The 16,059-nt window shown below is 36.5% G+C and overlaps 1 protein-coding gene across 1 annotated transcript in view; it reads right to left on the bottom strand.

Moving 5' to 3' along the window:
• Positions 1–16,059, bottom strand: part of LOC140241003 (ATP-citrate synthase-like) — a 32,918-nt gene that overhangs the window by 15,901 nt on the left and 958 nt on the right. The window contains exons 2-9 of the mRNA XM_072320779.1: positions 10,811–10,933; positions 9,396–9,557; positions 8,565–8,656; positions 6,874–6,953; positions 6,097–6,224; positions 4,224–4,342; positions 3,198–3,408; positions 25–154 (exon numbers count right to left, since the gene is read on the bottom strand). Of these exons, the coding sequence (XP_072176880.1) occupies positions 25–154; positions 3,198–3,408; positions 4,224–4,342; positions 6,097–6,224; positions 6,874–6,953; positions 8,565–8,656; positions 9,396–9,557; positions 10,811–10,933 (1,045 nt within the window). The remainder of the gene's footprint in view (positions 1–24; positions 155–3,197; positions 3,409–4,223; positions 4,343–6,096; positions 6,225–6,873; positions 6,954–8,564; positions 8,657–9,395; positions 9,558–10,810; positions 10,934–16,059) is intronic.

Genomic DNA, 16,059 nt, shown 5'->3' on the forward strand with positions numbered 1-16,059 from the left:
CTCCCATGAACATTTAGGACTCACCTAAGTCTTGCAACGAGGAAGGAAGTCTTTCGTTGAAGGCGCCCACAAGGCCCACGGTTGTTCTGATGTAGAGAGACACTTTGTTTTCAATTAGCCGTTGTCTATTTTCCAAGAGCGCCCTCATTAGTCCCTGTATGGGTGAGGAGAAAGCATGGAGACAGATAATCGACATTTTGTATTTCATACACAACCGTGGAACCAAAGATGATGATGATGATGATGATGATGATGATAATAATAATAATTAAAACAATAATAATAATAATAATAATAATAATAATAATAATAATAATAATAATAATAATAATAATAATAATAATAACAATAATAATAATAATAATATTAATAATAATAATAATAATTATTATTATTATTATTATTTTCATTATTATTTTCATTATTATCATAATAATAATAATAATAACAAATTCATTTCCTCATTGAGCGGTATTTTTGCAGTCAGAATAAATCAACCTTCTAACCTGCATTTTCTGTCATATATTTGCTGCCTGCAGCGGTCCAGGGATTTCATCTTGAAAAAACTGCACTCTTAAAACATCCGAGTTAGAACTGACCCGGAACTGGGTCCGTTGAGGTCACACACCGTTCCGGGTCAGAAATGACAAGGAATGGGGTCAGATGTGACCCATTCAGAGTCATGAATTGGGTCAGGGTGACCCCATTCGGGGTCTTCATGACAAATTCCAAGTCATTTTTGACCCAGAACGGTGTGTGACCCCAACGGACCCAGTTCCGGGTCAGTTCTGACTCGGATGTTTTAAGAGTGTGTTTTCCATCCCGTTTCCAAAGTCCTTTGCGATCTATCATTTTCAGTAATGAAGTTAAAATAAACAACGCGTCCGTGGACGTTTTCAAATTTAATAGTGCTCCCTCTTTTTTGCGTTGTAAGTTTATTATTCTCCTAGGTTAATCAGCAGATAAGGAACCCAAGATTCAAGATTCAAATTTACTTTCATTTCCATCAAATAAACAAAGAAATTATATACAATGTATATGCACAGGATATTTGTAATAATTGCAGAATGTGATTTAACAAAGTACATATGAAAATGAGTAGCAGATGAAAAAAAAAAACACTCATTATATATTTGTTGATATATACATAAAGCGTATATTACAAGTTAACTAAGGATGGGGGTGGAAATGGAGGGTCCCACTAAGAAGCAAAGCTTGTACAATATGGGACCCTCAGAAAATACACAAGACAATATAAAACGAACCAATGTCAACTGACATGAAATCAAAACAATTAGGAAGGGAAAACGAAAAAAAAAGAACTACAGCACGTGCCATCGTGGACGCAAGCAAACTGGATTCCATGATGTAAAAGTAGTGATAAAATACAACCTGGATTGAATATAATGCAAAAAAAAAAAAAAAAAAAACCGTAATTATACCGGTATGAATGCAGGAGAAGGAGAGAATAGACACATTGGTATATACGGAACAATAACATGAACATGTAAGGAGCACTTGTGTTTAAAAAAAAAAATAAAAAAAAAAACATAATTTTTTTTTTGATGTTCAAAGAAATGATGACTTGACTGAGATGGTAAAACGACCATAACTCGGTTGGATGTTATAAGATTTCAATACAAACAATTTTAATCTATTCTTGAAGGAGTTCAAAGATTGAGCTGTTGTAATATTGCTATTAGCCCACGCAATGTCGACCTTGGCCCAGAATCCGTGAAAGTTTCTGTGCTGTAGCATTATGTTACATTGACATTTTATTACGTTTGTATTTCAAAACAAGTGCTGATAACAGTGCATCGAATAATCAACGATCACATGATACAATGGTAGGCCTACATAGATCAACTTAGCATAAACATGTTATAATTGATATACTGTTGTTGTTGTGTGTTTTTTTCAAGTGGTCCACGTCCTATAAACTTTGTATTTTTGTTGAACACTAATTTTCCATCGACATAAACATTATTTTCCTTTCATTTTTCCTTTTTATTTTGGTTTCAATAGCAAGGTATTTTTTTTTTTGCTCTGATTTCCCTCGTAAAATCATATTTTTGTGTTATATTACTGATTTGTCCTTCGAAGATTGTTTAGCCTAGTGTCACCTTGTAGATTGTTTACAATTTTAATCAAATATATCACCTTGTATCATGTATTTCCTTTCATTAACGAAAAATAATAAAAAAATAATAATTGCATTGAAGTGAAAATGTTCGTTTTCATGTTTTTCATCAGCAGCTAACGAGAAAAAAAAAAGATACTTCCTTTTTATGATTTCTGCAGGTATTTGCTTGCACGGAAAGTTTCACTTTTTTTCGAATACTCTCGTAATCGGAAGTTTTGATTATTAATGTTGCTGTGCTCCCATCGTTTCTCTACCTTCTTCCATCAATATTTGCTCTATTTTTGTATACATATTCAATCATGCCGTTTTTGTTGACATTATATCTGGGCATATAGCGTTATACGTTGCGTATTCATTTGCATTTTGTATGACCTTCACTGTGGAGTTGTATAATAACGATATTTCTTTTTAAAAAACCTTGGTGTTATACTATTTTGTCAGTAAAGGCCAAATTTCTGTTTTTATATGGATTGATGTCCTGATTGGCGGTGATATGCCTCAGTCAATATAGCGCGTCTGTCTTCTGGGCCCCGTTGATATGATGTAATATGATAACAACTCTTGCTGGAATGGCAATTGTCATGACAACGACAAGAATCCAGCTTCCTGTTTGGCTGTTGCTATTGGAAGTTGCCATTCCAGCAAGAGTTGCCATCCTAACATCTTTTATGAAAAGGGGTCCAGATCTAAAGGACCCGAGTTCGATTCCCGAGTCTAAGTTAGTAATGTTGTGCGTTATCATGGCGTGCCTTCCTCCTTGTAGTATAAGAGTCATAACACTCTGGCCCTCCGCCAGGACATTAAAATGGGGGTCCCGTGTGGGAGAGATTCACAAATCATGCACGTAAAAGATCCCTCTTCATTCACTCATCACAAAGAGCAGTGTGCATAACCAGATGAATTATACCTTACATCCAACTGGACCCCATGGAAGACTCAGCCAGAGCAACTGAGAATAATTATGGGCTATCCAGCCATCTTCTCCGATTTAAAAATGAAACAAACAAACAAACAAATCGATTTGATAGAGATTCATTGATCAGGAGATCCTTACCTCTCCAGGTCCTGTCCGATTGGCTAATAAGGTTGTGACGTCAATGGCCTGGCTGCCGCCGATAAGAACCTTGCCATCTGGGTGTGGCTCTTCCAGCATAAGGTCAATCACCGTCTTGGTAAAGCCGTACATTTGGTCAGCGTTCACCGGTCCGGAGAACTGGGCGTAGCAGCCGATTTCCTCCGCACAACCAAGGTGCCTGGCGGTATCACTTCATAAGAAGATAGTATTTTCAAATACATGTAGGTCATTTCATTGTTTTGTTTTTGTTTTATTTGTTTGTTTGTTTGTTGTTGTTGTTTGTTTGTTTATTTGTTGTTGCCTAGCTTCTCTGCAGTATTTCGACTCTTCTTTGATAAAAAATTGAAAAAGTGAAAAGGGTTCCTATAGCCCTAATAACAATACGATCATGTTGTTTGATCTGTCAAAATGAATGAATAAATCATCAAGTTTTAATTTAAACGTGTTGCAAAGACACAAATCGAAGCTTAAAATGAAAAGGGGGAATCAAAATAGGCATTCGAGCAGCTGCAGAACAAAAGGATAGAGGATTGTTTACATGCAGTAAAGTGATGAAAAGTACAGTACTAAAAACAGAACAGAAATATCTATCAGGCCTATATACATGCCATAATAATCTAGTGTATTTGTCCTGGAGATATGTTTTGAAAGAGCACTGTAATTCGACTCTGCAATGTATTTTAGAGAACGTTAACCAGCTAATAAACATATTGTCTTGCACTGGTTGGTTTAAAATTTTATTACACAACCAAATCGTGACATGCCTAACAGTCATATTGCAGGTAAAGGCATTCCCCATCAAAAGTATAACGTAACCAATTTTCTATTTATTACTAAATGTTGACTGATAGTTATTTACTTCCTTGTACATTATATTTACATTACATAAATGTTATTATGTTGACATCGAGAAAAAATAGAATAAACTTGAACTTGAACTTGAACAAGTGTTATTAAGGTAGTTTAGGAATTTAGTCTGTACAATGCGAAAAAGAAAATGCTTACCCAAAGAGGAGCGAAATGCCACCCCCACTAATGATAGACCAGATTCGGGCTTTTCTGTTCAGGAGTGTTAATTTGATACTCGCTGGCGTGCCAACCTCTAGCTTTGAGATGTACCGTTCCTGCCAAGAAAGGATATTGTGATAATGATTTTTCTTAAAATGTCTTCATAAAAAAAAAACAAGCAAATACGGATACGCTTACACACATACATACGAGCACTACACATTCTGAGCGAATTCTCACCCAATCCTCAGCGCAACAATATTTGCCTACATAAGTGTTCCCATCTTGTGAACGCAGGACGATGATTAAGTTTAAAACTGATGCTTAGAACGAACGGATCTGGTAAGACTAGTATCGGGAGGCGTCTATCACCCCCCTTCTTTCTTTCTTTTTTCTTTCTTTCTTTCTTTCTTTCTTTTCACCCTCTCTTCCACGAGCATTACATCAGACCTCCTTGTTTTATTGCATCAATGATATGCATTATCGGTTTACCTACCAGTCAAGCTTTGTGCTTGTTCTTTATGATGTAACTTCGGGATACAGATTATATATGTAACGATTTTCTTTTTGAAGTTGTACAAGATAATCGTATTGTGTAACGCCTCGTTTGTATACGATGTTATGAAATTGTATATACGATATTATGCTGAAGTTATTGAAAATTTATGCAATTGCAATTGATTGTAATTATTTTTTTAATTGCACAAGGTAATCATACTGTGCAATGCCATATTTGCATGAACAATGTTATCAAATTGCTGAATATTGATGCCATTGTAAAGGAGTGCCATATAGAGATTAAATCAAGCCAATCGAGCCAATGCAATCAAAACCACCCGAATGATGCTAAGATATTTTATCTGCGCGAAGAGCACAACACCAATGATATCTCCACACCATTGTAGATTCATGTTGCTCAATTGGCTTCCCGTGGTGACTCAATTTTAGCAAATTTGTCAAGCTTTGCTGACTGGCCCAGGGGTTCCACCATTATGTTCAAATACATGTAAAAACACTCCAGTACACATACGTTACCCTGCTAAGAAATATATTTACTATATTAGATGGGTTGATATTCTACCATCACTACCTGCTTATAGACCGGGCAGATAAGGCCCACAAGTTCAGCATTACATCATGAGGCTTAATGTATGTAGTGTCGAGCTCGTTGACCTCCCCCTCCCCCCCCCCCCCATACTCTTTGACATTAACCATTTGTCATGTGTAAAGCACATGGGCCGTCTATTTGCCCAATGTCTAGCTTACGGGTATGGTTTGTTTGTTTGTGTTTTTTTTTTCGGTTTTTTTTTTCGTTTTTTTTTTTTACTTAGTGTCAAGCTTGTGGGCCCGTTTTACTCGGTGTTTAGCTCGTGGGCTGAATGACTCGTGGGTGACGAGCTGGTGAGATGATCCCCATATTTTCCACGTGCCACGAACTTTTGCCATAATAATAGATACAATGAGGCAATGTTCCACACAATCATTATTTTATATACACACGCACGCATGCACGCGCAGAAGTACACACCCACAAACAACACACATAAACACGCACGCACACACACACACGCACACATTATAATGATGAATTGAATGAGTCGAGTGATGTCTATTTTGCTTGCAGAAAGTGTACAGATTTGCATGATTTCAAAATAATTTCAATTCCAACGTCATCACCATAGCCACTGACAATTACTCACGATAATCTCTCTTACTAGGATTCCTGCCCTACCACGTGCCGTCATTATCACCATAAGTATTACTTCAAGTCTACCTTCGCAGTTGCTTTCGTTTTCACTCAGTATTGCAAATAGGACCATTCTAGCTTTTTTTCTTTCAAGCTTCCTCCATCCAGGGCGCACGTTCTTACCTCTTTTGTTGGTAACCGACAGAACGGCAAGGGGAATTCCACCTTCCCCCATCTTTCTTTGCACATGGGCGTGGCCTTGGTATCCAGCATGGCCGCCAAATCCAAAGGATAGATCTGGTCTAGGACAACTGGAAGAGATAGATTGATGCCCAATCATAAAAGTACAGGGATCGCAAACACATGGCAACGACTTTCTGTGTCGTGATAGAGTGGGGTATCGTGTGGTCCTCTAATAGCATGTTCAACTGGCACGTGAACACGAGTTATTCAGTTCCTATACATTTATTTTAAAGCCTGTTAGTTTCAAAGGAATCACGTATTTAGCTAGCACTTCTCAACTGTCTTATTATTAATGGAAACATTTTCATAAAGTCATATATTTCATTCAATGCGTCTACGTTCACGTTTTTATGCAAAAATACACGTTTTCATAACATCAAGGTGACACATGAATTGGTGTCATGTTTCAGCACAATGCATAGATTTCACATTCAACTATCATAGTCAACTACTCCTCGCTTTCTATTATGTATTTCCAAAACGTAATGTCAATTATTTCACTTTTCACAGACCAAATCAGGTTTGACACTGATTTGCACATTTCAGGATTTCATAACAACGCGAAGTATTCTGATGTGATCATATCCCATTTCAGTGAACATAGTCGAATGCTAATGACTACATTCCATCATTAAAATAGCATGACGTCAGTTATAGTTTCCGTTTGACATTCGTATCAAACAGTGCGAGCGGGTTAATAGACAGGCAAAGCCTTACCCAGTGGGTTGATTTCTAGAAGAACGAAATGCATTTCTTGGTACAGCTTGACAAGATCCACAATAAAACTCGCCAGTTTACTGAAAGATAAAAGCGTTGCAATGTCATCTTAATGGTTGTAATGCATGTTTGGGGCAGGTCTTTGCTCATATTTTCACAAAAGTTCGCCTGAAACCGTGTCAGAAAGAATGACAAGCTGACAAGAGTTGACGTTGCAAAGACATCTATTGGCTACTGATGATTAACAACATATTGATCCCTTCCCAACGGGAATGGACCGAGAACGATTTAGAAAGAGATTGTATTTCAAACGCAAGAGATTCAAATACATCGCAACAAGCATTTATAACATAAGGACAGATGGTATTAAAGACGTCGATACTTTACAGATCAACGACTGTTAACTTCAGACCCTATAACCTGAGTTCTTCATATACGCGATAGTTTGTATGCAGTAATGATATTTGTATCGAAAACATTAGACGCTTTAAAAGAACAGTATACTGGTAGCAATACCACACACAAAAAGACCAGCAACAATTTGAAATGAAAGTGTGTGGCAGCATTCAACCTACAGTTATCATTGCGATATCATTGACGTTATCTGATGTGAACAACATACCAGGAAAAAAATAAACGGGTTTGGTAACAACGACAGCGTGAGATTTGGTTAATTGTCCGTGAATTTTACAACAAGGAAATTCAAACGAAATGATGGTAGGTACTCTGTCATATCTATACATCCTGCGTCGATAGCTGCAACCTATACAGAGTACACTAAATTACAACGATGAGTGTATTTGATTGGTCAATTTTTTGGCCAGTGGTTCATTACCTCTACTGGACGGTGAGTAACTAATCGCATGGCAGTTGGTCGCTCACTGCATACGTACACGGTAAGTATAGTAACTCCCATAAAAGAGCTCAAAGCATGCATACGATATATAGTACAGGAGTGACAACCATTTTCTGAGCATCCAATTATACTGACAAAATAGAACAGTAGAAGATGTTAAGGGGATGGTATAGTATTGGTGGAGATTAGGATTGGGCATCTGGTATCTTTTTGCGAGATATACCAAGAAACCACTTATGAAATACCACAGAGCATACCATTCTAACAGAAATTCAAAGTTTATTTGATGGAAATCAGGTTTGGAATAGCAGAAATATCAAAAAACAAAGTAAAACAAAGTAATCGTAATAAAAGGTGGGTCCCACCTTTTATTCGGATTGCTCTTTTTGGATATCTCTGTCATTTCAAAACCAATTTTCATCAAAGAAACATTGAATCCCTTTTGGAATTACATGCTCTTTCACATTTAATAAGAGATTTTATGTGATCTCACCAAACAAGTGAAAAACTTGAAGTTAGTTCTGAACCAAGTGCACTCGTATACATGCACACTCACATACACACACCCTCACCCACACACACCCTCACACACACACACCCTCACACACACACACACACACACACACACATATATATATATATATATATATATATATATATATATATATGTATATATATATACATATATATATATATATATATATGTATATATATATATATATATATATATATATATATATATATATATATATATATATATATATATATACATACACACACATATACACACATACACTTCGATAAAGAGAATCACAGGGTACACCTATTTTTTTACCTGCTCTTCTTGGCGGGGACTTTCTTCAGTAAGGCCTTTTGAATCGTTATCTCGTTTATCTCCTCGTTCAACCCGACGTAAAGCTTCAGAGCCTGTGTGAGATGTTGTAGTCAAATGTAACATGAGAGTGAAAAGTAAAAATCCCATATAGAATTCTTAATAATAATGAATTCTTGAATGAAAACATTGGCAGTGAGGGAGAAATTTGAGAAGTGATGGTGAAGCGGTCCCAGTGCAAGACTATTACATAGACCACAACATTACATAGGCCAACTCCGTTTTTCCTATACAGAAACCAAGCCAGTATGTCGACAAGATTTTATGGTGTCTTTGGGTGTAAACACATCACAGTTGTCGATTTTCTCATGAATCAGACAACCAAAAACCATCGACTTCAGACATGATTTTATAGATCAACTTGTGCTCGCACGCCAAGATTGGCAAATGATCTTTTCGGCGACTTTAATGAAGACCACGAGTTATTTTTCACCGACTGGTTTGCTGATTATGACAACCATTTGAATATTACTAAAGAGTACAGATAAAAGGAATGTTTAGACGAAGTATCGAAACTTTGTTCCCAACCATTTGCCTATTTATAGGGGGAAAACTTTTTATCAAGCCTCAACAACCAACAATCGACAAGTGATTAAGAGGGCGTAAAGCTAACAGTCGGTGACGAACCGCTCTTCTCTTGTAATGTGACCGGGGCCTTAGCACTCATAACTAGGAACATTTATGACCATTTACTCTTGTTTTCTGGGGATAGGATCTAACTTAATTTGTCATTGGACAGCCATGGGTTTGTTTAACGACGTTGCGAACAAATACCTTCTCTTCCACGTTCCCGACGTCGATGCCGCCATCGTGGTGAAACAGGACGACGTCGTGATCCATTTCGGAGTAAATAGAGAGAAAGTACTCATCTAGGGCGTCGTGTTTCACAAACGGTTCGATGATGAATTGGCGCAGACGACCTGGGACGCCATCAACCTAAACAACGCCGAAAGGATATAGACCAGAGTAGGCCAGAGGTTAGTTACAAAATTGCTATAATTTTTTTTTTTCTGAGAAAACGAAACATTTCATTCTCATATTGAAATGTTTGCACCATCCTTGTGATAATAATGTTTAGAAACGACTGATGTTCGAGGTAAACAAAGCTAGTTTGTGTTGCAGAAACATTTTGCTTCGTCTGAAATGTACACAATTGTGGTTGTTATTGTCGTTGTCTCTCGTAGCTGTTAATCGGGCGATTCACACGTACACAAATTACATATTTCGAAATTTGCATCGCGATCACAAGCTCGAGTTTAATGCACGTGTGGACACAAAAACCCCACAAATTAGCGAGATTAGCAAATCGATTTTTTTTTTGCATGTGTGGACTCAAAAACTCCACAAATTAGCGAGATTAGCAACTCGAATTTTTTGCACGTGTGGACACAAGAACCCCACAAATGCTAACTAAACCCAAAGAATCTTGCGCTTATTCCTGAATTAACACGCTTATTTGCCACACGGTGACGGTTATACAATACGCTTAACCAAATTAATAAGCTTGAGATTTGATATCCCATCATTCAAAGAGCACATCACATAACAGCGTGCGCAACAAACCACTGAGGGGCAAGAGTAATAGATTTATCGATTTATCGATCGGCAACTATCGGGCTATTTTTGTCCATGATTTTTGATAAAAACTTCGAGATTTGGAGCGCGATCGTCATCCCTCTATTCTGTACATATGAATGCTGTTAGCATTGTTGAAATTGAAGTAGAACCTTGGTTTTTAATCATCAATTAGCCTGCATTCTCCAAATAAACATAAATATTGTGGCTGAGAGCTTCTCACACTCAAGTGAATTCATTCAAGCCTTGTGAAAGCAAAATTAGCACCATACATGCAATATCTCATAAGGTCACTCGAAAGCCGCATGTATACAAATAATACAGTCATAATGCGATTGCACACTTTGGAAAGATTCAAACAGGCATCGCAGTATCATGAATTGATTTGTACAGAACCAAGCAGGTGTTTTCTAATGCATGTAACATTATAATGTATAACCGCTCAAACTGGGTACCATGCACACTATATCGAGTGCTTTAGGATACATACGATCAGGGCGGTGAATGGTACGATATAGACTGTGGTGGGTTCTTGGATAAACATGTCAACAGTTTTCCTGACGAGAGGAGAGAAAAAAAATAAAAACAGAGAGTCTTGATATTGCACATCCTACCAGTATTTCTTCGTCTATTTTATGATCCATCCATTTCCGGGCCGAGTCGAGGTGTGTGTTCAGCTTCAGTAGGCCCAGCTTCCCCCTCCTTTTCAGTCCCTGGTCAGGTTTGATCACCAGTGCCTGCAAAGAATTCGTTTCATTTTAATGGTGCGACAGTCCCCCATGGAGATTTTGACATCACAATGGTCAGAGCACTTACAGAAGTTTGTTGTTGTTGTTGTTGTTAATTGGGTTTCTTTTATGTCTTTTTGTTTTGTTTTGCTGTTCACCCCTGGCCCGGAATCGTTCACATCCCATTCCTTCCATACAAAGAGCAAGAAATACATGGTCCGTCCTTTTGTAATATAATATACATATAGATATGCATACATACATATAAATATGAATATACATTACACATATTCATATACATAATTATGTACATGTGTATTATGCATATGCATATACATATACATTATACATATACATTATACATTATACATATACATGTATATACATATATATATATATACATATGTATACATATACATATACATATACATATACATATACGTACATATACATATACATATACATATACATGTACGTATACGTATACATATACATAGAGTTCCAAATGCTGGAAATACTTCTGAAGGAAAGCCTACTATATAAACAACCGCAGAAAATTGGCAGGAGCTTGCGAGCCCTACTGTGCATAGCAAGGGCCCGCCGATGTAGGCAAATTCGATTTGGGGGGGGGGGTGAACAGTGTATTCACTAGGAACAGACACGCCAAATAGTTCGTTTCTATACGTCTTATGCTGGGGCGCAATGAATACCGGGAATGAATAACTTTGCAAATCATATAAGGGACTTCATGCTGTCTGCTTCGGGATTGTTCTGCATCCCTTTGCTTTCTCCAAGACAATTGAAATCATGTCGATTTCAAATGCAATTCCACTTCGTGTTTACGTTGGCCAACGGTGAGATCAACGAACAAGCAAAGTCCATAAGGTGTCATCACAAGCGAATCTGCAATATGTTTTGGAATTATGAAGCAATGTTGTGTCTCCCCCCCCCCCCCCCCCTCCAAAGCAATCTCCTACCCATACCCTACCCGGACTCAGACCACATTTCCACATTCAAACAGGACAAAAATGCACCTTTTTGAAAAACAGTATCGTTGATTATCCAACTTATGAGTTATTCTAAATTTCTATTGACTTGAATGTGCTTTTCCTCTTATGAATCGTTATGGGTTTTATCTTGAACTGTGAACCGCTTCGAGACCTCATTTTGAATACATATTTTGATCATTTCATTACTCTGTATAATCATTATCATTATCAATAAAGCATATCATCTGTTCATAAGACAGCGATATCATTATCAATCACTCATGTAAATAATGATAGTAACAATAATTGCATTCATTTGGCGCTGTATATTGGTGTTTCTAAGCGCACTCATCTGGTGCTATGCGTACAAAAAGACCATTAACACACAATAACATCAGGACATGTATCATGTATATTATATCCTCTTATTGATGGTAAAATGAAAAATTGAATTGAACTGAATTAAATTAAATCGAATTGAATTGAAGTGAAGTGAGGTGAATTGAGTTAAATTAAATTAAATTAAATTAAATTGAATTAAATTAAATATAGAATTTAATTAAATTGAAGAAAGAAATAGATAAGGAGATGGTGTATTCGCCTTGCAAGACCTAGTCTCCCACTGATGATTATGTCATATTTGAAACAATGTACATATTGCATTATGTCTTCACTCGATACTCTTCTATGCTATTCCGCGTCTCTCTCGAAACGCGCTGCCACAACCTAGCAATCTGATGATATTATTAATAACTTGTTCACGCGGTTGTCGTTGCTAAATCCTGACCTGAACTTGCATGACGTTAATCCCTGTGCACAAACCAATGGGGGAGCTGCGAGTTGGTGACACCAATACCTCATGCAGATATACTCTGCACAGACTGGTGAACCGATATTGATGTGTATTATTATGTTTTAAACGAAAAGTGAAATTAAGATTCGAGTTAAATTGAATGGAAATGATTTACAGCAGCCCACTTAACTTCTTCAGTGATATATTACCATTGATTCCAAATGTGAGCAGTTGCCATATTCCTTTATATTTGCGCTACGGTATAGACCGATGTAATGACATTTGAATAAATACGGTGAAACTACATCTAAAACGTGTTCAATTTCTGCATCAAATACCAGGCATATTCGTTAAAGATGTGGTATTAATATGATACGGTGCAATAAAACGTACGATCCTGGGACCTACGACTAAACAAGCTTTATTTTATGTAGTCCCCCCCCCCCTATCATATTTCCTGTACTTTGTGCATGATAGTCGAATACTACTTTAAACATACCTTTGTGTTTACTGAGACAGATGTACATCCAGGTAAAGTGTCACCTATTCTGTATTTTGAAATTTTGGTATCATATATTTTTTTTGACATTTCCATGAGAAATATTAAAAAAAATGAAATAAAAAAAAAAAATCTTCAGAGCTGATTGGACCGGTCTAAATCGATATGTTTTGTCTTTCGCAAATAGGGCTATACTACAAGCATATACAAGGGCATATAGTTTCTTTGCATTCTTCTTATTTTCTTTGACCCCCCCCCCCTTTTTTTTTCCTACTGCGGAGTCTAAGTTTTTTTATAAACGTCTGCACAATTCCGTGGTAAATTCCTCTAGTTGAAAAACAAATGATTAGAAAAAGACATAGGTTCTAACTTGAAAATGACCATGTACACGATGTGGGATGCTCAACATTGAGTCAACAAGATATTCAGTGGATTTGAACCAACTTGTTAAAGTTTTACGTTCTGACAAATATAAATCCTGAGTGCCTGTATTACAAGCTAGCACAAGATGAACGATTTAATGGGGAATATACCCCAAATATTATGCGCGGGTTCAATGATTGCACAAATATTAGTTGTACATATCAGTAAAGATTGAGGAAAATCTGTCTTTTTATGTCTGTTTTTTGAAGTTATGATTATTCAGAGGTTTTTTTTTTTAAATCAAAGTGCCGTCATCGAATTTAACATGTTTTCATTTTTAGCGTAGTAAGAAAAGAACCAATCTTAACTTACCTCTTTCAGAAGGCAGGGAAAATAATTGTATCCTTAACATAAAATGTTAGTAACAAGTCAGAGGCATGCGTATTAAAAAAGATAGACATTATACAGTGTGGAATATCTCCTTATATTTCATTTGTTTAGCATCACGGATGGTGTATAATTTTCTTATCCACATGGATTTAGCCAAGTCGTAAGACTTCATAACTTTTAATAAAACGGATTATCCATTTTTCTCAAATTTCACATTTGTGTAGTTCTATACCGTATATTAGTATATACATATTTGTTTGATTATTTGATTTTATTGTCTTCAACATTACTGCATACACATATATCAACTTTTTTTCAGTAATATTACAGAAAACATCAATGTATATGGATTACAGTGTATATGATTGGAAGAAAGAAAATAAATGCGTACATTAATTCTATTAACAAAATTTACATTGAATTACCAAATTGGCAATTGACTGCATATTTGCATTCGCTAAATCCACGTGTATTAAATATTTATCTCAATAAAAATTTCCCTCTAAGTGCCTCTTGAGGGATTCCTCAATGCAGCCCTGGACTCGAACGAGAAACCTTGTAATTAATCCTTTTTTCATGATCTATTGTATACTTGTAATCCATACTTTCTCACTTCTTTAAGTGAAAAATAGAGCAAAGAAAAGAGGATTCCTTTAAGGGATTCGAACCCGAGACCTGCGTGCTAGACCGGTGCCCTACCGACTGAGCTGTAGAAGATCTACAGTAGTATGTTTGTCCTAGAAACTCTTAATTCATAATGCTCGTGTGGTCAGAAGCTACTGTAGTGTGTGTATGTTTGTGTGTGTGTGTGTGTGTGTGTGTGTGTGTGTGTGTGTGTGCGTGTGTGTACGAGTGTGTGAAGGATGTAAATCACCTTGGGAGAGAGATCACCAAGGTGATGCAGCTTTAAATATGTAATAAACGAAAAACAAATGGAAACTGACCAGAAATGTATAATTCACAAGTTGTCATTCAGAACTTAACACACACACGCGCATTCACATATACTAGCAGACCTTACATGACGTCAGTTACCTCATTCCCACCATATATTTCTCATTCCTTGTTTAGGGTTTTTTACGGAGCGACTTTACAGTCTAGACACATTGTTGAATAGAAGACATGAAGTTACTGGTGCCCAGTATATACCACCGATGAATCGCATAATATTATGTCTTAGATCAATTGTCGTCGTATTAAAGTTCAGTAACAGGGCACCAAATCATTGCTTGCAGGTCATTTCTTTGGAAAAAGAGATATGGATACTGTTGGATGATGTTTAAATGTAGGACAATATAACACAAGCAACGACAAGTGCTCGTGCACTGAGTTTTTTCATAGATTTGTAGCAGACCCTAAAACCATATCGGAACTCTTACGTTTATTCTATAACAAAAACAAGAGCTTCTAGCAGCATTATCTATTTTCTTTGGTAGAAATTACATTTATTACCCCACAAGATGATCATCATCTTTTCATGTACCTAGATTAAGAGCCCTATACATGCAATGAATTGAAGTTTACACAGGTCCATTATTTTGGAATTCCTAATCATCTAGTTATAAACAATTCCAAAGACGCTTGTTCCTATATAGTTAACTGCCAATTGAAAGATTATTTGATACACGATGGATAACTAACTTCCTTTTGGGGTAAGTCATTATATGCTATAGAAAAGTGAAAATATGTCCAATTTTCTTAATATTTTTTTTTTTACATCTCGCTTTCCATACGTGACGTCACAAAGAGTTGTATTCTTCTCATCTGGCGATGGCTGCACCAAAACCTTAAAATCTGTCCGACTTTCCACAAACTTTGCTGATGTGGTCTACTTAAACATTGCTGCATCCTCTGAATTCAATGATTATATTTGACATATATTTAGGGTTCGTTCCCCTTTAATTTGACCGCATCAAGAAAATCACTGATATGTAATCATTTTTTTTTTAGGCATTTGATGTCGGATTTTCTCCAGGTATTTAAGGTCATGGCCGGTATGCTATATTTATTGTTGTACCTGTCCTTTGCTAGTGATTCTTATTGAGCAATACAACTGTACGTGCAATTGTCATTCACCTAATGGACTGTTTCAGATACAAAT

Source organism: Diadema setosum, chromosome 17, assembly GCF_964275005.1.
Source record: "Diadema setosum chromosome 17, eeDiaSeto1, whole genome shotgun sequence".
In the NCBI taxonomy this organism is placed as follows: Eukaryota; Metazoa; Echinodermata; class Echinoidea; order Diadematoida; family Diadematidae; genus Diadema; species Diadema setosum.